Here is a 22,441-nt window from a genome sequence, read left to right on the forward strand (position 1 = left end):
CATGAGGGCGAGTAAATGATGACAGTGTTCATTTCTGAAGAATAGTGCAAGGCACGTTTCACGACATGGTTAAACAGGTAATCTGACCCGTCTGACCGGGTGTGTGTAACTGACGATCACTCGCCACAAAAGACTTAAGATTGAAGAATTTGAGGCACTTTAATTTAGCCGTGAAACACCCTTTGACTCAAATATATCAAAGGAATATTTTTTTATCCAAATATGACAGTTCTGTCATCATCAACCCGTAAAAATAAAGATGATAAACTGGCTGCTCTATTCCATACAGTGACCCGGAGCTGTCAGGCTCAAAAAACTGGAGCGAATGAGATCCGAGATATCGTAAAGCTGTCAAAGGACTTGAAATATAGTCATATGGACTATATTTATAATATTATTATGGTACTTTCGTGTCATTTTGACAGGTGTTTAGAGCTCGACAGCGTCCGTTCCCATTCACTTCCACTGTATGGAAAGAGCAGCGTGAACATTCTGCAAAACATCTCAGTTTATGATCCACAGACACAACATGGGTTCCTTTTTGGGTGAACAATCCTAAGAAGGTGTGAGAGGAATGAAAGTAAAACACCAAAACACAGCAACACATCAAAACGTTTCCATTCGATCAAAACATGGATGAACCCGTTTACTGGGAATGATGGGACAGTACATACAGTTTAAACAGTGAAATCAGTTCTTTATCATTCAGTGAATTTGCAACGCCACATCATGAACCGTTTGCACTCTTTAAACACAAGCTGATGTGTTTCGCCACTTGTGTCACAGATGCAAAATAAGTGTGGCGAGTTTATGCAACACAAGATGGCCAAAAACAGCAGGCGGAGAGACGGGCGGCACCAAACCGAGAGACAACACACACACACACATATGCATATGTGTACGACACACGCTGACGGCCGACACATATGTATCCGTCTTTACCTCTTTCTCAGGCTCTGTGTCCGTGTGCTGACGTTTAGCGATCTGTTCGTTAAGGACGGCAATCTGCCTGTCCTTCTCCTCCAAGACCTTCAAGAGTTAAACATCATCACATGACTCTGAATTTAGGACACTTTTGTCTGTTGGGAGGATGATTTAGTCTGCAGCAAGGGCAGATATCTGACCACATGGTCTGAGTGATGATGTCACATCTCCTGTTTTACACTCAAATTTGTATTAAAGTCAACATGAAATCAAAAGAGATGATCTTAATTCATGCCTTACTTTCAATGATTCATCAGTGCAAAAATGTTCTTATTTTTCATCCCTTTCCCTTCATATACAGACACTTTTCTTCATCCAATCAATTTCTCTTGGATAAAATCAAGTATTTCTTCCCCTTGGATATTCGGTTTTCTTTCATATTAAGTGAAATCGGATGCAAATGTTTCATGTTGACTTTAAAAAAAGATGTTACACATACACACACATTAACATTAAAGCCCGTTCACACAAGAATAACTATAACCATAAAGTATTATCATTAAAAAAAAAGTTTTTCTATCATTTGAAAGCTTAGAATCTCTAATTATCATATTTTGACTGATTTTCAAAATTAAGTACAGAGGAGTAAATTACAGGAGCAGTAATTTATCAATTTGTAAGGAGTATTTTCATACTCATAAGGCATGTTCAGACTTTTATTTTGAAATAGCGATGAACACGAAAAATCGTTAAAGATTGGTTAGAAAAAAAATACATTTATGATTGTGGCGGTGAGCTATAATCCACATACATGTTTATTAGAGGCTGAATTCATATCAAATTCTGCCAAACTTCCATACTACTTCTATATAGGATGCCTACTTCATAAATTGTATGAAAATAATGGAAATATATGGTTCAGATCACTCAAACCATATATGGAAATGGAGGCGCCCTTATATGGTCAGTAATGGAGCTTGAGTGTCATCTAGTGAAAAAGTGTGGTACTGCGCCCAAACAAAAGCTCATTTTTTCAGATATCAACCTGAAATTTGGAACACAACTTGCTCAGATTTTTGGCTGAAGAGTAAAACTTGTTTTGCAAAATGTATATTTTATATAAAATATATTTTTAAATTTTTATAAACTTAAACTTCTATAATATTTTATCTGTTTCACTTACATTAGGTACAAATTTCATCTTTAAAACAAGACCAGCCTTATGTCTATATTTCAAAGTGTTCTTGAATTACAACAATTTAAGTTTGGATAGTGCATTTTTCATAAAGAGCTCGAGAATTTAAAGCGACAGCGCTCTTATAAATATATAAACAGAACAATATCATTTGTAAAGTTGTGGACACTAATATAGTCCTCGTTCTTGGCCATTAGACAGCATTAATGCTGATGTAAACCCATTCTTTCAGTCTGGCTGAAGGAAGTGCTTCTCTAAGGTCTCATGAGAAAAACAGCTTTCACACTAGATCTGAACCCTTTGAGTTTGTTTTGCTCAGTTGGTTCCTGTAAAAGCGTTTCTGGACTCAGGAATGGCACCAAAATCAGTTCATGACACATCATTTGATTCTGTCACAATCACATGACACACCCCTGCTGAAAAAACCATGTAAAGCAGTTTATTGAACCTTTAGACTGAATCAAAGAAAAAGTTGGCATTGTTGTTTTATGTGCATGCATTATGGCTCATATAGTCTGATATAGTGAGAATATGGAGGAAAAACAGCTCAATTTTAACTCAGAGACTCAAACTGAACAAAAATATGTAATATTGGAGATGATGCTGATATTTATATGTCCTTCTGAAGCTTGTAATGTAAATCAATGAGATCTTTATAACAGTGCAGCACATTAAATGCATATAAATATCAATATCTGCCAATAATATGTCTTAGTAAGTTATTTAAATGCTTAGTTTTATGATCAAAGCTCAGTAGTTTTAAAGCATATAATACAATGCAATGATTGAGAGATGAACAAATAAACCTGATAATCATATTTGATACTCATGACTTTTATAATAAATGATGTCTGGATAATCAAGCAAACCTGAAATATTACTAACAATATCAAAGTTATTCTTACGTTTAGCACAGATTTGAAGCATGAGCTGAAGAACGTTTTTCAGTGAAGTTTTGATCATTTACTGGCCTTTCATGTGTCATATATGATACAGTGGGCTTTCTAGGGTTAAAGGTTTCATCCGGCCAGCATATGGACCGACCTGGTCTGGTTTGATGGTTTATATCTCAGGCTGGTTTAAGCTGTTTTCAGCAGGGGTGAAGATGAAACAACTGCTGGCGATCAGAAAACTGAATTTGCTGCACATCAGTGTCAGATATAATTCTGTGTGTGTGTGTGTGTTCAGTTTTGTAGTAAAAACAAGTGATCACACTCACAATGATAATCATCTTAGTCACGCAAACACACAGAACACAATGAGACACGCGTGGGCAGAATCAGACTCTGAAAATGAACCTGAAGTGTGAAATAAATCTAAGTGTGAAACTGCCTCTTATGCAAGAGTGTGTGTGTGTGTGTGTGTGTGCGCGTTTCTGACCTGTGCGAGTCGGTCCTGAGCCTGCAGGTCCTGTTGATGGCTGCTGATCTCCTTCCTCTGGATCTCCAGCTGCATGTGGAGCTGATTCACCTCCTCGCTCTTGTTCTCCAGCTCCTCACGGAACTGCTCCAGCTGCTCCTCCAGATTCACTATCTACACACACACACACAGTATATTATTTACATCAAAATGGACAATTCTTATTTACAGTGTTTATTCTAAAAAATTTTATCGGTGCACATCATTATTGTGTCATTATCATGTTGTGTCAGTGACAGGAAGTACCTCTTTCTCCTTCCTGTCCAGCGCCTCTCTCTCGGTCTGGAGCTGAGCTTCCAGTGTGACGTCTCCTCGGCTCGCCATGGACACATGCTGAACCTCCTCAACCTGCATACAGAAACAAACAACACACAAACATACATCAGGACATGAACAAATTCACGAGTGCAGCAGACACAGTAGTCATGGTCACAGCGGTCAGCTGATCAGTGAGGTTCACAAGCTTATTTAGAAACTTTTCGTCCGTCACGTCTGATGTGAACGTGTCCAATCAGAATCAATTATACAGATTTCTGTAAGAATGATTAACTAATCAGTCAAACAGGAGGCCCATGTGCTGCTATTTTGAAAATATGTAGTTTTGCAGATCACTAACAGACAGCACACCGCTATACATAATAATGATGATAATAATAATAATAATAATAATAAAAAATAATAACAACAACAATAATAATATTCCAAATAAAAATTATTATTAGCAAAAGAATATTATTTATTTATTCATTTTATATATTTGTAAATATTTTATAAATGTATTTATTAATAATAAAGTTGAATGGCATAATAATAATCAAAACAACAACTAAAATAACAATTATATCAATATTTAAAAAATAGTTACATAAAATATTGTTTGTTTATATAATTATTTATTTGTACGAATAAATACTAAAAAATAATAATAATAAAATAAATAAAAATAATCAATAATCAATATTCTAAATAAAAAAGTTGAATGACAAAAATATAATAATAATAATACAATAACAATAAGTAGAAGTAAAATAATAAAATAAAATAAAAATCACAACAAAAATAATTCATATTAATATCAATATTAAAAAATAAAGTTACATGACAAAATATTATTATTATTTATTCATATAAATAAAAAATAATAAAAATAAGTAATAACAATAAATAATAAAAAAACAATCAAAATAAAAATTTGCATGAGAAAATAATATTTATTTATTATTTATTTCCTTTTTAGAACTCAAGGTCACATAAATAGGGTAGTGAAAAAAAGAAAAAAAAAATTCCAAATCATGGCTTTAGTGTGTTGACGGTACGCTTACAGTAATCAGACAGAAACACGCAAAAAATATTCTAAACTAAGAATAACATCTAGATAAACTCAGTAACCATCTAGACCCATTTCTACTGCACCTCTATCAAATCAGACACACAAACAGATCTCGCTGACATACAAACCTAACAACACACACACACACACACAGAATATGATCATTAAAGCAGAGACGTGATGCTAAATCACTGCATTCACACACACACAGCGAGGACACACACACACACTCAGCATTCAGACACTCCCATTCGTCATGCTCTCCTCACACACACGGCGTCCCAGCGGAGTAAGACTGGCCGCTAACAGCACTAGCGCTGCGTCACGAGCAGAAGACACACTAACCCGGTGCATGAGCGTCTGCTCCAGCTCTCTCACGCGCGCTCCGAGCGTCTCGATCTCCTCGTCTCTCTCGCGCACATCCCGCTGCAGCTGCTCCGTGCTCAACAGCAGCTCACTGCAGCAGTCCGACTTCTCCTGCAGCGCGCGGCTCAACTCCTGCACCTGAGAGAGAGAGAGAGAGATGAGGAGAGCAGTCACATGACATCAGTGTGTGTCGCTGCCTGGCAACTGACTGCCATTCTGTTCTTGTGTCTTTATTTCTGCACATGCTGAAGCTGTAAATTTACGCGTTTATTTACTGCCAGCTGATTGGAAGCATTTTAAACTCATGATGAGGACATAATATATATATATAAATTTAATCAAAAACTCATTGACTTTAGGATGATGGAACTGGAAGTACAAAAATACTAATTTCTGTCTTTTAGGACTCATTACTGCAGAAATGTGTAAAATCATGGAAATATAATTTGTTACGAACACCATTTTATGACTACAAACGGGCTGTTAATTAAGACTTCTGTTGTACTCTTGCTGGTTTTTGAGTAGTTCTGCTGTTTGGAGGTGTTTCTGTGTGTAAATCAATACTCTGAGTTGATGTCAGTCCAGGCGAGAGAACACAAGCTCTCCAGCTCATTGTTTGAGGACTAAAGGCGAGAGTGAAACTAGAGGGAGGCTTCAGGGTGAAAGATCTGGTGTCGTACCTCTCTGTCCCTGCGGTCACTTCCTGTTCCTGTTTTGGGTGGATTCTTCAGCTGCTGCTCCAGGTTGTGAATCTCCTGCTGAAAGACGTCGCGCTCGTGTTCCCTGTCTGCGGCCTGCTCCTGATCAACAGAACGACAGAAACAGGTCAGGTTTGAGCCGTTCGGATCACGTGACACACTTAAGGCCCTGACATACACGACTTACGTCCATGAACTTGCGGTTGTTCTCCAGCTGTTTCTCCAAGGCCTGGATCTGCTGGCGCAGGTCGTCTCCCTCCGCGCGGCGCGTGTCCTGCAGCTCCTGTAAGCGGCTCACCTGCTCCTCTAGCTCCGCCTCCAGGTGCTTCACCTGCTGCAGCAGCTCGCCACTCTCCTTCTGCGCCTGACGCTGCACCTCCACCTTCTCCGCCATCAGCTTCTCCGTCTCCTCCAGCAGGTCTGAGAAACAGCCACAAGCACGTTAGGAGAGAAGGACAGGCGGTGTTTGACGGATGACAAAAATGGAGCAGCTCCAGAGATTCATTCACGGTTTTGAAGTCAAGACCAATAATGAAAGTTTTTTAAAAAAAAAACTTCATTGAGAGTTTATGTTCTCAGTCTTTATAAACTGCAGATGGACTTAACTGCATAATTAAACTGCAAACATTTTTATGCGGAATAAAACACTTGACTGAATCTCATAAAACTCGTGTTCAGATCATATTTATCCACAAAATCAAAAGCAGCAAACTAATTAAATATTAAAACAAAAACTTAAATGAAAAAAAAAAACCAAGCAAAAAAAACAAACGAAAAGTAGATGTTGCTTTTGCAACTAACTGAAATTAGTACATTTAAATAAGTAATTTTTTACTTATTTAAATTCATTTTTAAAAAATAAAAAGTTGAAGTATTAAAATTACCAAAACTGAAAAAAATAAAAATAAATAAATAATAATAATAATAAAAGCATGTAATTAATGAAACTTAAACTAAAATGAAAATGAAAACTGAAAATAAAAATACAAAACAAAAACTACTTTTTAAAAGATTACTAAATATCACAATGGTATAAAAATAATACTTGTATAACATTGCTTATTTGCCATGAAAATGACAGTAATAATAATAATAATAATAATAATAATAATAATAAAAGGAGGAAAATAGATTTTTACGGAAATTAGAAATTTTATGGAATTTTTTAAGGTAAATGTGCTTAATTGCAGTGTTATTATTGTTGATTACAAATAAAAATATTACAAATTAAATATTAAATGAAAAAAAAAAAAAGAAAATTAAAAATAATGCCTTTGCAACTAACTAAAATAATTAAGTTTATGTTGAAGTACTAAAATTAATAAAACTAAGAAAAAAAGGAAATATATATAAAAATAAAAATGACAAAAGCTTACTAAAATGAAAATGAAAACTGAAGATACAAAATTAAAGCTTCTTCAGAATATTAAAAAAAATATCATGAAGGTATAAAATAATACTAGAACAATGCTTTATTGACACAAAAATAATGAAAATAATAAAATAAAATAAAAAATATATAACTGCGTTTTGTTCTTTTGATTTTGGCATGAAATATGAAATTCATTAGTGAATGTTCTCTGCAGTTCTCCACTTTTGCATCCTATTAGATATGGCACATCGACAGAAGACATTTCCCACAATCGTTCCCATTCCTGTATGATCCATGATCACATGATCCGGTCAGCAACCACCGAACGAACCCACAGTGCAGGAGAGGACGGGGGATAAGAGTGCAAATGCAAAAAAGAAAGGAAAAAGAAAAGGAAACGTGTCCCTTATTGAATAGCCATCTATCTAATATAGTCACATGGTTTATATTTAGAATATATATATATTTTATTTCACTGTTTCCAGTAAAATAAAATTCCATCCATAGTCCTGTAGTGAAATTGCCCAAATAAGATGGCTGTTCAATCAGGAGATCGATCACACCTGCTAGCCTCAGTTAATCATGCTAGCGTGTTTCCAGCAGACAGAATGTGATGTTGAGTGAGTTAAAGCGAGGCAGCGGTTAGTCCATCAGGAGCCAAAAGCAAGCAAAGCTCCAAGCTGCTGTTACTGGTGTATTGATCAGAGACCGTGAGACACGGCGGGCCGGCCATGCAGCTCGTGAACACACACTCACACACACACTCACACACACCTGCTTCAGGTGCTGCGTCAAGAGCAGCCTCAACTAGTCCTGAGGAAAGAGAGAGTGAAAACAACACGTTCATCATGCAAATACAGGAGGAAAGAAGGCAGAAACAAGTGACGCATGGAGACGTGACAACATCCGCGTCTGTGCGCTGTTAAAGCATCTTCAGATTCTCCGGCGGGGGATTTGGCACTTCATGCACCTGTAAACATCTGAACTCACATCTGAAGGCCTGTTCACACCACACCTGACGCCAAAACCACTGCAAACTTAAAGAGAGAAACTTGAACGAAAGAAAAACGTGTTTTTCAAAATTTAGAAGGAAAATGTGCTAGATTGCAGTGTTATTATTAACTAAAACTAAAATTATTAAAAGTTGTTTTTGCTAATTAAAATAAAGCTGTAATAAAATAAAATATAAATATTACATGAACAACTTAAACTTAAAAATTTAGTACATCAGGTTAAACTAAATAAAAATTAGAAATGTTGCAACAGAGTTATTATTATAACAAAAACTTAACCCTAAAAAACATTTTCGTTACTTGAAATAAAATAAAATTAAAATAAATTAAAAAACATTTTAATTCAGCTAGTTGCCAATGAAACATATACCATTTTCATTTAGTTTAACTTAATGTACTAAAATAACAAAAAATGAAAAAAATTTAAATAAAAAAACTATATAAATATTAATGAAAATGACAAAGACACACAACAAAATTACTAAAACTTTAACTGAAATTAAAATGAAAACAGAAAAATATAAACATAAAATGTAATTCAAAATATTAATAAAAACTACAATAATATCTTAATTATACTAAAATAACAGTTCTTGGCAACTAACTGAAATAAACAAGTTTAAGTTGAATATTACTAAAACAAATAAATGAAAGCCAAATAGAAATATTAAAAGAAAATTATATACGCATACTAAAATCTTAACTAAAATGAAAATGAAAACTAAAATATCAAAACAAAAGCTAATTAAAAATATTAATAAATACTATAATAGTAAATAAATAATACAAAAATAATACTAAAATGTTTACTTGTCATAAAAATAACAATTATATTATTATTTAATAATAATTAAATATTATTAAATATTATATTATTTAATATTATTATCTATTAATAATAATTAAAAAAAAAACTAAAAACGGATTTAATTTTCTTTATGCAAAATATATATATTTTTTCTTTTGATTTTGGCATGAAATATGATCATAACATGTTTTTGTTTGTACAGGAACTGGAAATGACGCACTCTCTCTGGACTGTAATGTTCGAGTTGCTGCTAGCATTGTTGAATTTAGCATCTTGTCATGGTGAAAATTCGTGTTCAGTGTGAACAGGCCTTGAGCATGAATACTGACACAACCTATAAACAAATAAATCATCAGTTAATCATTCTGCATACTCTGATTTTACCCATGAACACTTTCAGCTTCAGTGTTTATCACATATAATTTCTCAGAGATTTAAACCAATCAAATCACAGCGAACATAAGACACGTGACATACGTAGCTCTCGAGACCCCGCCCCGTCTCTCATGGCGTCCTGTTGTCGTGACAGCAGCTGGCGTTCGTCATGTATCTGCTGTCGCTCCTGCTCGAGTTCTTGCAGACGGCTGCCGGTCACATGCAGCTCCTGCTCCAGGTGCAGCTGCAGTTCGGCATGCTCGCGGATCTGCTGCTCCAGCGCCAGACGCTCGCCGGTGTAGCCGTCAATCAAACCTGAACACAAACATATCACCACGGTTACTACTGTGATGATAAAGCTTCACATTTAAACTGGACAGCATCCATCCTAGTTCACAAACAGCCATTTGGTTTGAAACAACAGGATAACAATAACATTAAGGATCTCTAACTGTATTTTGCGTCATTGCTTTGGCAAAGTATCGGTCAAACCAATTAAAATTGAAAGCGCGATATGGCTTTTTGCCCTTATCAAAGACTGCGATTTCATTAAATTGAATTAAATATGTATATAGTCTGTTTGTGCTGCGTGTTTCATAGCAATGTGCGCACTTTACTCATGCGGCCAGCTCATGATCCGGTGTTTTCCAGGTCTCAGAACGGCTCAGTTCACAACTCTGGCATGTGTTTAACGTTTAGCATTTGAGAATTCTGTGAGATATAACACCACTACTATTATTATATTCTTATTGTTTGGCTTCCTAAAATACAAGTGTGAATCTAATGAAGACTGAAGTCACTGTATACATTACAGACACATGTCCCCTGACGCCCATAGAGGGACAGAGATCCACCCACCACAGTCTCACAGAATCCTGAGGGAAACACTGAATGTTGTTTGTTTTTGTGTGGGCATGGCAGCTGATATAAGATGTCTAAAAATAACAAATCGTCTGAAGTAAAATATAACACTTCATTGATTTGCATGTGTAATGTGACACTCCAGCTGAATGAAACAACACACAGATAAACAAAAGCAACACATACACACACACAAACACATAAACACACACTAGGCTTGCTGCGATAGTCCCTGTTACCAGTGGTCATCTGTTACACCTGTTACATCACTTGCCCACCCCCGCACACACACACCCACCCACCCACACTGTCGTTTTGATTTTTTATAGTAGCCTAATAAAAATCATTTTGTTCAGTTAGAGAACAGACACTACAATTAAAAACTGAAGGCGTCTGCTCAATTCAAGAGTCGCAGCACAGATCAGCAGCCGGAGTCAGATTTCTCCTCACTTCACCCATTTCGCCTCACTTCTGACGGACAAGACGATAGCGGAAGATTTGGTTTCAAAGTGAAATGTAAAAGTGAGTTTGTCATTGTACTGTTTTGTTGTTGTGTTTTTCATCAAGAATAATGAACCCACCCAATTGCCGCTAATTTGAAAGCGAAAGTAAAATGCGCACAGCAGCAGAGCAAGTGTTTTTAGTTCATTCCTATGGAAGTTGAATTACAAATGAATTAAAAATGCTTATTCTGCTCTGCGCCAGTGGACAGTGGGAAATAGGGAAATAGTGGGAAATAGAAGGAAATAGTGGGAAATAGAAGGAAATAGTGGGAAATAGAGGGAAATGGTAGGACATAGAGGGGAAAAGAGGAAAATAGTGGGAAATAGATGGAAATAGTGTGAAAAAGAGGGAAATAGTGGGAAATAGAAGGAAATGGTGGGAAATAGGGGGAAATAGAGGGAAATTGAGGAAAACAGAGTGTAGGGAAATAGTGGGAAATAGAGAAAAATAATGGGAAATAGAGGAAAATGGTGGGAAATGGGGGAAATAGAGGGAAATAGTGTGGAGGGGAATAGTGGGAAATAGAGGGAAATAATGGGAAATAGAGGGAAATGGTGGGCAATGGTGGGAAATAGGGGGAAATGGTGGGGGGGGAAGTGTGGAGGGAAATAGAGGGAAAACAGGAAAATAGTGGGAAATAGTGGGAAATAGAGAAAAATAATGGGAAATAGAGGAAAATGGTGGGAAATAGAGGGAAATAGTGTGGAGGGGAATAGTGGGAAATAGAGGGAAATTGTTGGAAAAGAGGGAAATAGTGTGGAGGGGAATAGTGGGAAATAGTGTGGAGAGGAATAGTGGGAAATAGAGGGAAATAATGGGAAATAGAGGGAAATGGTGGGCAATGGTGGGAAATAGGGGGAAATGGTGGGGGGGAAGTGTGGAGGGGAATAGTGGGAAATAGAGGGAAAAAGAGGAAAATAGTGGTAAATAGAGGGAAGTAGTGGTTAATGGTGGGAAATGGGGGGGAAAGTGTGGAGGGGAATAGTGGGAAATAGAGGGAAATAATGGGAAATAGAGGGAAAAATAGGAAAATAGTGTGAAATAGAGGGAAATAGTGGGAAACAGACTGAAATGGTGAGAAATGGTAGGAAATAGAGGGATATAGCGTGGAGGGAAATAGAGGGAAATAGAAGGAAAAGAGGAAAATAGTGGGAAATAGTGTGGAGGGGAATAGTGGGAAATAGTGTGGAGGGAAATAGTGGGAAATAGTGTGGAGGGGAAAAGTGGGAAATAGAGGGAAATAGTGGGAAAGACTGAATAATAGGAAATAGAGGAAAATGGTCGGAAATGGTGGGAAATGGGGGAAATAGAGGGAAATAGTATGGAAGGGAATAGTGGGAAATAGAAGGAAATTGTTGAAAAAAGGGAAATAGAGGGAAACAGTGTGGAGGGGAATAGTGGGAAATAGTGTGGAGAGGAATAGTGGGAAATAGAGGGAAATAATGGGAAATAGAGGGAAATGGTGGGCAATGGTGGGAAATGGGGGGGGGGTGGAGGGGAATAGTGGCAAATAGAAGGAAATAATGGGAAATACAGGGGAAAAGAGGAAAATAGTGGGAAATAGAGGGAAATAATGAGAAATACAGGGAAATAGTGGGAAATGGTTGGAAATAGGAAATAGAGGGAAATAGTGTGGACGGAAATAGAGGGAAAAGAGGAAAATAGTGGGAAATAGTGTGGAGGGGAATAGTGGGAAATAGAGGGAAATAGTGGGAAATAGTGTGGACGGAAATAGTGGGAAATAGAGGGAAATTGTTGGAAAAGAGGGAAATAGTGTGGAGGGGAATAGTGGGAAATAGTGTGGAGAGGAATAGTGGGAAATAGAGGGAAATAATGGGAAATAGAGGGAAATGGTGGGCAATGGTGGGAAATAGGGGGAAATGGTGGGGGGAAGTGTGGAGGGGAATAGTGGGAAATAGAGGGAAAAAGAGGAAAATAGTGGTAAATAGAGGGAAGTAGTGGTTAATGGTGGGAAATGGGGGGGAAAGTGTGGAGGGGAATAGTGGGAAATAGAGGGAAATAATGGGAAATAGAGGGAAAAATAGGAAAATAGTGTGAAATAGAGGGAAATAATGGTAAATAGAAGGAAAAGGAAAATAGTGGGAAATAGAGGGAAATAGTGGGAAACAGACTGAAATGGTGAGAAATGGTAGGAAATAGAGGGATATAGCGTGGAGGGAAATAGAGGGAAATAGAGGGAAAAGAGGAAAATAGTGGGAAATAGTGTGGAGGGGAATAGTGGGAAATAGTGTGGAGGGAAATAGTGGGAAATAGAGGGAAATAGTGGGAAATAGTGTGGAGGGGAAAAGTGGGAAATAGAGGGAAATAGTGGGAAAGACTGAATAATAGGAAATAGAGGAAAATGGTCGGAAATGGTGGGAAATGGGGGAAATAGAGGGAAATAGTATGGAAGGGAATAGTGGGAAATAGAAGGAAATTGTTGAAAAAAGGGAAATAGAGGGAAACAGTGTGGAGGGGAATAGTGGGAAATAGTGTGGAGAGGAATAGTGGGAAATAGAGGGAAATAATGGGAAATAGAGGGAAATGGTGGGCAATGGTGGGAAATGGGGGGGGGGGGTGGAGGGGAATAGTGGCAAATAGAAGGAAATAATGGGAAATACAGGGGAAAAGAGGAAAATAGTGGGAAATAGAGGGAAATAATGAGAAATACAGGGAAATAGTGGGAAATGGTTGGAAATAGGAAATAGAGGGAAATAGTGTGGACGGAAATAGAGGGAAAAGAGGAAAATAGTGGGAAATAGTGTGGAGGGGAATAGTGGGAAATAGAGGGAAATAGTGGGAAATAGTGTGGACGGAAATAGTGGGAAATAATGGGAAATAGAGGGAAATAGTGGGAAATAGACGGAAATGGTGGGAAATAGTAGGAAATAGAGGGAAATAATGTGGAGGGAAATAGAGGGAAAACAGGAAAATAGTGGGAAATAGTGTGGAGGGGAATAGTGGGAAATATAGGGAAATAGACGGAAATGGTGGGAAATAGTAGGAAATAGAGGGAAATAGTGGGAAACATAGGGAAATAGATGTAAATTGTGGGATCCCCCCCCCCCAAACACTCACACACAAACACACACTCACAATCACTCACATTCACATTCACACAAACACACTCGCACAAACACAAACACACACACACACACACTTGCACAAGCACACACACAAACACACACGTCAGGCTCTATTTGGTTAACAGGGTTTGAACACAACAAAGCATTTCTGCCCCAAATCTGTTACAGGTCACTGATTCTCCCCTCAATCTCACTCAATAAACACCAACACTTCAGGAGAAATATGAATCAACATTCTTTCAGTTCAACCATTAACATCTTCCAAGTGTGTTTAACAGAATATTCATGAGGAAAAGAACATTGCAGGACGAGACTTGTGTCACTTGTGAAGCTCATGGTGGAGTTTAGCAGTATGTAATAACACCGCTCCACATACAGACACACAGAGGGATAGTCGTTCATTCAGCCACAGGCACGCAATAACTCATGAATATTTAATGACAAAGATCTGACACTCTTTAAGGTCATTTGCAAATGAAATGAGGCCACAGTGAGCGATCACACTAACAAAAGAGCTCGACTCGACACACATGACGGAAGATCACAGCCACTGAAACAACAACAAAAGCTATGAGCACGACTACACAAGAAATATGAATAAGAACAGCATGATAACTGAAACACTGGAAATAACACTTGTTGCACAACTAATGCAAAAACACATTCCTGTATTTAAATATGCATTTAAATATATTAGTTGTGAAGCTGAACGAATGCTTGTAAATATGAACACAGTGACGGTTCATATGCACTGAACACAGAATCAGCAGTCATGTAAAGACACGCGCCAGAATAATATAATAAAAGATGATCAAACCACAGACTCTCACAGGAACATCAGACACTCCTGCAGGCCAGTTTGATGATGACACGCTTCTCGTTTCAAACATGCACTCATTCGTGCGAGAGACAGAGGTATATTATCAGATTACATGTTTTAACGCGACAAACATTTAGGTCACGACAATTTAAAGAAAACTATTAAAGACTAATTTCAGAAGAATATGCCGCACCTAAATGAACACAAAATGGTTCGTGAAGTAATAGATTCACTTATGTTTTAAGTGACTGTCCAAGTAGGTCTGATGTGGGGGAATCATGTCACATGACCGTCAGTATGACAAATTAGTGAGAGAAGAGCAAACATCACACAGGGAGACACTCCCACAATCCATCACAGCAGCATGTGATCTGTGTCACTGTCTGTTTCAGTGCTATCACACTGTCTTGTGAAATGACTATGGTAAACGTTTAGTCGTAAATAGCAAACTAAACAATCTAACATTCAAATATTTACGATATGCCAATTTCCACCACGCACAAAGAAAATGAATAAAACAAAAGAGTGTAACCGTGACAACACACTCATAATGCTGGTCTGTTAGAAAGTCTCTGAATGTTGGAGTGAGTGTGTGTGTGTTTGTTAAAGTACCAGCCACTGCTGTCACCAACACACACACACACACACACACACACACAGATCGATCAATCAACTGTCTGTCCTGAGCTTCTTCAGAAGTGAAAGAGAAAACTGATCCTTGTGTCTCACTGTTTTGTGAGGAAACTGCAGGTGATTTGTTTAAAAAAAAAAAATCATATAACTTTAAAATAAATATTTAAAAAATATTTTCAAATAAAACAATCAAAATAAAACAATTACTAAAAAATTAATAAAATCATAGAATATAAAATAAAAATAGGTAAATGATTTTGAAATGAAAATCAAAAAATAAAACTTTCTAAAAATTAATAAAATCATAAAACTTTAAAATAAATATTTAAAAAAATATTTTCAAATAAAGGAAATCAAAATAAAACGATTACTAAAAATTAATAAAATCATAGAATATAAAATTAAAATAGGTAAATGATTTTAAAATGAAAACAATCAAAATAAAACTTCCTAAAAATTAATAAAATCATAAAAATAGCAAATTTAAATAGACAAATTATTTTAAAATAAAAACAATCAAAATACAATGATTGGTAAATGTTTATAAAATCATAAAATGTAAATCAAAATGGGAAAATGATTTTAAAATAAAAACAATAAAAAACACTTAGTAAAAATTTATAAAATCACAAAAGTTATAAATTAAAATTGAAATAAAACACTAAAAATTTATACAATAATAAGTGTAAAATTAAACTAAATTATTTTAAGTGTGCCCATTAAAGGGTTAGTTCACCTAAAAATGAAATTTCTGTCATTAATTACTCACCCTCATGTCATTCCACACCTGTAAGACCTTCATTAAGCTTCAGAACACAAATTAAGATATTTTTGATTAAATCCAAGAGTGTTAAATTGCTGTCTGATTGCTCTCAGATTTCATCAAAAATATCTTAATTTGTGTTCTGAAGATGAACAAAGGTCTTACGGGTGTGGAACGACATTAGGGTGAGTAATTAATGACATTATTTTCATTTTTGGGTGAACTAACCCTTTATCAGTGAACAGTGAACATGTGAATGTGTTGTTAACTTATTCAAATATTGACTTAAAATCTTATTTTAGCTCAAAGGGGTCCAGCTTAAAAAAAAAGACTGGGAATCCCTGATCTAGATCAAACTCCGCTCAAAAACCAGAAGCTGCACTGCTGTCACCACACACACACACACACACACACACACAGCTCATGTAAAGAACACACACTAAACTGAAGACACAGAACTGCAAGTACATAAAAAAACATTTCATTCTGAAATACGATACAATATGGAAGAAAAGATGAGCGCAACTTGCAGCTTCATGCTGACTTTAAGGGTTATGATACACACTGTGTATACACAAACACGACCCACCTCTTTGACACACTCACATGCTGCCAACACACACACACAGATCCTCCTCAAACACACACACACCTTCAGCCTTGTGCAGCTCCAGCGCCAGCTGCTCGCGCGCTCTGGCCTCCTCACACAGACGCTCCTGCAGCTCCTCCTGTCGTCGCAGCAGCTCCTCCATCTCCTCATTGTGCCTGAACTTCTCCCTCATCAGCTCCGTCTGCGTGATCCGCGCATGTTCCAGCTGAGAGGGGGACAGAAAGATCATGATGATTATAAACATTTTCTTCAGACTTTCAGACTGATCTCTGAACTGGATTGAACTCCATGGCATGCGATGCAAGATCTACTGCTTTATGAATGCAGTAACAAATAATTAGAAAAACAAACAAATATGCCAGTATTCATCAGACATCAGTGTCATGTAAATTCAGAATATCTACTATAATAAAAACATTGATCTATATCTGTGAGAAAAGGCAGTGGCAGGCAGTGGAAACACATCCAGTGACTGAAGAGTTTCTGGAGTGAATTAAAGTAATGAACGACGAGCAGGGCATCATTACAGCCTTCATCGAGCGATTTGTTATGATTGTGTGTGCTGGTTTGAGGGACATGATTATTACATTACTTTGTGGAATTATTAAAAAAGCATCATAATAAATACCCAGAGAGATTATTTCTAATATTACCAGAAAGGAACAAAAGATGCATGATGGTTTATTAGGAACGTTTACAGGAATGTGGATCATGTGACGCTCGTTTTCAGAATAAGCCAGAATGCAGATCTTACATGAGAAGTGATTTGCATATATACACTATCGTTCATAAGTTTAGGGTCAGTAGAATTAAAAAAAATAAATTAATATTTACTCTCCTCCAAGTCATCCAAGATGTTCTTTCTTTCTTCAGCTGAAAATTAAGGAAAACATTCCAGGATTTTTCTCCATATAGTGGACTTCACTGGGGTTCAACGGGTTGAAGGTCCAAATGTCAGTTTCAGTGCAGCTTCAAAGAGCTCTACATGATCCCAGACGACGAATAAGAGTCTGATCTAGAGAAACCATCCGACATTTACTAAAAAATAAACATTATACACTTTTTAACCACAAATGCTCGTCTTGCACTGCGCCATGCATGACGTAATCATGTTGGAAAGGTCACGTGTGATGTAGGTGGAAGTACCGCGGTAGGACGAAAAACTCAAACATCGTCCAACTTCACTGTTTTACCTTTTTTTGTAAAGGCTGTTTGACTTAGGCTTTGACGTTGACTTTGTACACACTTAATCAGTACTTCCGTGACCTTTCCAACATGATTACGTCATGCGTGGAGCATCACTTTTTTTTTAAGAAAATGTCTGATGGTTTCTCTAGATAAGACTCTTATTCCTCGTCTGGGATCATGTAGAGCTCTTTGAAGCTGCACTGAAACTGACATTTGGACCTTCAACCCGTTGAACCCCAGTGAAGTCCACTATATGGAGAAAAATCCTGGAATGTTTTCCTCAAAAATTTCTTTACGACTGAAGAAAGAAAGACATGAACATCTTGACATGACATGAAGATGAGTAAATTATCAGAAAATATTAATTCAGAAGTGAAATAATCCTTTAAGCTCTTGAGCATCAAATCATCATATTAGAATGATCATGTGACACTGAAGACTGGAATAATGATGCTGAAAATTCAGCTTTGATCACAGGAATAAATTACACTTTACTATATATTCACATAGAAAACAGCCGTTTTAAATCATAATATTTTTTCACAATTTTACTGTATTTTTGCTCAAATAAACTTAAATAGACTTCTTTACAAAATGCTTGTTTAGTTTCAATGCCACACACGTCTGATCTATCTTTCTGTATTATTCTCTCAGTTATGTCAACAAGTCTCTGAGTGCTTGATGTGGTTACAGAGTCAAGAGTGAACCGGCGAGAAACTTCAACAAAAGGATTTTATAAAAACACGACAGTGAGAGCGATCTCGTGTTACGAGTCTAAACACAAAACACTTCATACACAGAAACACACCCTGGAATCTCATTACAGCCCAGTCAACGTGTACAAAAGCTCCTCTTATCTAACTATACAGACACTGAACGTCTCAAGCGCTGTAAACCTTCCTCCGTATGATTCTCAAAGGTCAAAATCGATCTCCTGCATGAGGAAGCACCTGCTTAGGTGACCACACACACTTACTGTGTACGGAGGAGTGGGCAGGGAAATCTTGGAGACGACTTTGAGCAGGTGTCCGTTGTCCCGCTGGTTGACGTGCGAGATCTGCGTCTGCACCACCACGGCGTTCTTCTCGTGCAGCATGTGGCTGAGAGGGAAGGGTCGCGGCAACGGGATGCGCGATTCCACCTCGTAAATATCCTGATCCTGGCTATCCAGCCAGCTGTCACGCAGGATTTGGGAATTCCAATACGTCCGATAGGAATCCATTGCGCCGTCCTTCTTCGCTCACGACTCTAACGTTTGAGGCTAGTTGTCAAGCGACGGGTGAGTTAACATCTCTATGGAAGAGCCACCGTGTTGGTAAACACACACATGGCCGGTCAGGGAGAACAAATCCCAAATAATTCCAGAGATCGGTAACTAAAGGAGAGCAAAACTCCAACCTGTAGCTTAGAAATCCAAACCGGAGAGTTGTAAAATCACCAGGACTCTCTTGTTCACTTTCCCTCGGTTACTCCTGCTGGAAACTCATTAACAATTCCATGCTTCCGTGGCAACGGTCCGCTGGGAAAAGGCAGGGCCTCATTAACAAGTGAGAACAGACCATAGCAGCGCTCCGGGGGGAGATCATCTCCCTCTCTCTCTCTCTCTCTCTCTCTCTGTATCAGCTGTGCACTTCCTGTTAGTGAGCATGTGCGTGATACGTCGGCAGGGAGGCGGAGTCACACGGGCTGCAGGTGAGTGACAGGTTGATTTAACACACACCCACCCGCACCCTGCCCCAGCCTGTCCGACTAGATTCCTGCTCCTCATAACTGAGAATGAGACGTTTAAAGGCTCAGACGATTATAAATCAGGAATGTGGCGCTTTGGTTCCATTTGAGTAATTATTTTCTCTTCTCAGTCTCCCTGATAACAACATTATTGATTAACCGCTCCTCCCACACGAATCTTCATTCTTGAACAAGCCATAACATGATTAACCAAGCCATGAAAGCGACTGATCACCACAAACCGCTGGTAAATCCTCAGTTCTGCTGGATTTAAATGTTTTCGCTCAGATTTATGAGTGCTGTATTGATTTACAGCTGTTTTTGCTGTGGTTTTTTCATTGCTTTCACAGAGGAATGGCTCCGATTACATAAGATAAGGGTTTTTTAATCTTTAAGATGCAAAAGGCTGCTATAAATGTATATTTATAAAGACCCAATTTATACTGTGAAAAATAAATATAAATGGGTAAAATATTATTTGAAAACTATTTTGTTTATTACGTTTTTCTACTCACTATATATAAATAATGTAACATAATTATCTATTTTAAAAATTTATATTATTTATTTATTATTATTTATTTATTTTAAATTAACTTTCATAATTTTTAAAATCTTTTTATTGTTTATTTTTATTTTATTTATTTATTATTATAATTTTTTTATTTAAATTTAACATTTGTTACTTATTTATCTTATTCATTTATATCAAAGTTGTATTTTAATAATTTGTATTATTTTATTAATTTACTAGTTTAAAACTTATTATATTATTAAAACAATTATAATAATCTTTTTGATCTCCATTATTTTATTAATCTATTATTTGTCATTTATTTATTCATTCATTCACTATAGCACTTTACTATGCATTATTTATTTGTTTATTTGAATCTAATTTTATTATTTATTTTATTAATTTACCAATATCACATTTTTATTTTATTATAAAAATATTTTTTTCAATCAATTACTGTTTTATTAATCTAATATTTGTTATTTATTTATTTATTTATTCATTTATATAAAATTTGTATTTTAAACTTTTTTGTTTATTTAATTAAATCTATTTATCGCTTTTTATTTTAAACTATTTTTATTTATTTAATCTATTTTTAACTTTTACATTCATTTTTTTTTCAATTCATTTTTTTTCAATTTTATTATTCATTTTATTTATTTACTTATTTATATCAAATTTTTATTTTAATCTAATATTTATTTATCTATTTTATTCATTTATTTATATTAAATTTGTATTTTAATCCATTTCTTATTTATATATTTTAATCTATTTATTTATTTATTTAAATCATATTATTTATTTATTTACATTTTCTGTAAACATTTCCACGGATCCCAGTTTGAAAACTCCAGCATTAGCAGCTTAAGAGAATTTCATTTTAATCGCCACGTGCACATCTGCTCACATTTCAAGTGGAACAAGAGCTGATCTTTAAATCTGTGGCATAAAATATAAATATCACCAAATTCAGCATTCAAGATATTTATCTCCTGCAGGAAGTGATGATCAGAGCGAAGCTACACAAACGACTGTGAAGCACGGTTTCGCTTTACTTCACACGCCCACAGCTTTACGGATGTTAAGCTGCTGCCACGGAGACCAAAAGCATTATGCAAATCTGCTGGTATCTACAGGCGACCGGCCCCGCCCACTGTACAGAACGTGTCTCCTCTGAGCATTACTTTGAGCCCTGATGCCTCATGGGAGAGTCCATCTGATATAACCAGCAGCGCTAGTTAATGATCCAAAGACAATGTGTTTAACCAACACACAATCTCAATATATGACCTAATCCTGCTCCCAATGTGTGTCAAAAGTTATCTGTCAGGTAGTGTTTCATACTGGTCATTAAGACTGTTTAAAGTTTCTGAAAGAGTCTCTTCTGCTCACAAAAGCTGCGTTTATTTGATCAAAAGCACAGTGAAAACAGTGAAATATTATTCCAATGAAAATCAGCTGTTTTCTATGTAAATATATAGTAAAGTGTAATTTATTCCTGTGATCAAAGCTGAATTTTCAGCATCATTACTCCAGTCTTCAGTGTCACATGATCCTTCAGAAATCATTCTGATATGATGATTTGAAGTTTTTATTTTGGCTGCTTGTGCTTGCCGTACCTGAGTGGTGGTCTCAGTGATGGCGATGAGCAGCTTCTCTACGGCGCTCTGCAGTCGTGTGCTGATGCTCATCAGATGCTCCTCCCTCTCCGGCTGGAGCTCCGCCTCCGGGTGCAGGAGTCCCGCCCCCAAGATCTTCAGCGACATCTCCAGCCCTTCATCGGTCTCAGTTTCTGCTGAAAACACGCTGACGTCATCCGCGCCCGTCTCGCTGCCCTGGACACTCTCAGAGGACGCGTCTGTGTACGGGACAGAAGGGATTTGCTACTTCACCGACATCAAAACAGAGAGTAAATTAACTGATCGTAACATTCATCTTGAGTATTACAGAAATAAAAGGCAGATGTTGTGTCTCCTAAACAGGCCCGGACTGAAATTATGAAAAGGGCTTTATAAGTTAATAGTCTGACTTGGCAAACGTCAGTAATGAAACATGTTTTTGTGGGATATTAGAGACAGCAGATGAAATCACAGACGGACATGAATGATCTCACACAAGTAAAGGATGAGGTTTTGTTCGGGGTCTTTTGTGCATTTTGGGTGTCGAGTTACAGGAGTGTCATGTGATATGAGACGTCCACATCACTTAACACACTCTCCTTCTGT

At 36.7% G+C, this 22,441-nt stretch overlaps 1 protein-coding gene across 5 annotated transcripts in view; it reads right to left on the bottom strand.

The window, feature by feature from the left end:
• The window catches only part of akap9 (A kinase (PRKA) anchor protein 9), an 89,645-nt gene that overhangs the window by 20,689 nt on the left and 46,515 nt on the right, over window positions 1-22,441 (bottom strand). For 4 of the 5 annotated variants that reach the window (XM_067411317.1, XM_067411318.1, XM_067411316.1 and 1 more), the window contains 10 exons: window positions 21,836-22,074; window positions 16,820-16,982; window positions 9,603-9,815; window positions 8,079-8,117; window positions 6,120-6,352; window positions 5,915-6,034; window positions 5,214-5,372; window positions 3,785-3,886; window positions 3,500-3,652; window positions 943-1,029 (listed from right to left, as the gene is read on the bottom strand). In XM_067411317.1, the coding sequence (XP_067267418.1) occupies window positions 943-1,029; window positions 3,500-3,652; window positions 3,785-3,886; window positions 5,214-5,372; window positions 5,915-6,034; window positions 6,120-6,352; window positions 8,079-8,117; window positions 9,603-9,815; window positions 16,820-16,982; window positions 21,836-22,074 (1,508 nt within the window). The remainder of the gene's footprint in view (window positions 1-942; window positions 1,030-3,499; window positions 3,653-3,784; window positions 3,887-5,213; window positions 5,373-5,914; window positions 6,035-6,119; window positions 6,353-8,078; window positions 8,118-9,602; window positions 9,816-16,819; window positions 16,983-21,835; window positions 22,075-22,441) is intronic. The other variant, XM_067411319.1, reaches the window with a different exon arrangement.

This window comes from Chanodichthys erythropterus, chromosome 15 (assembly GCF_024489055.1).
Source record: "Chanodichthys erythropterus isolate Z2021 chromosome 15, ASM2448905v1, whole genome shotgun sequence".
Taxonomy (NCBI): domain Eukaryota; kingdom Metazoa; phylum Chordata; class Actinopteri; order Cypriniformes; family Xenocyprididae; genus Chanodichthys; species Chanodichthys erythropterus.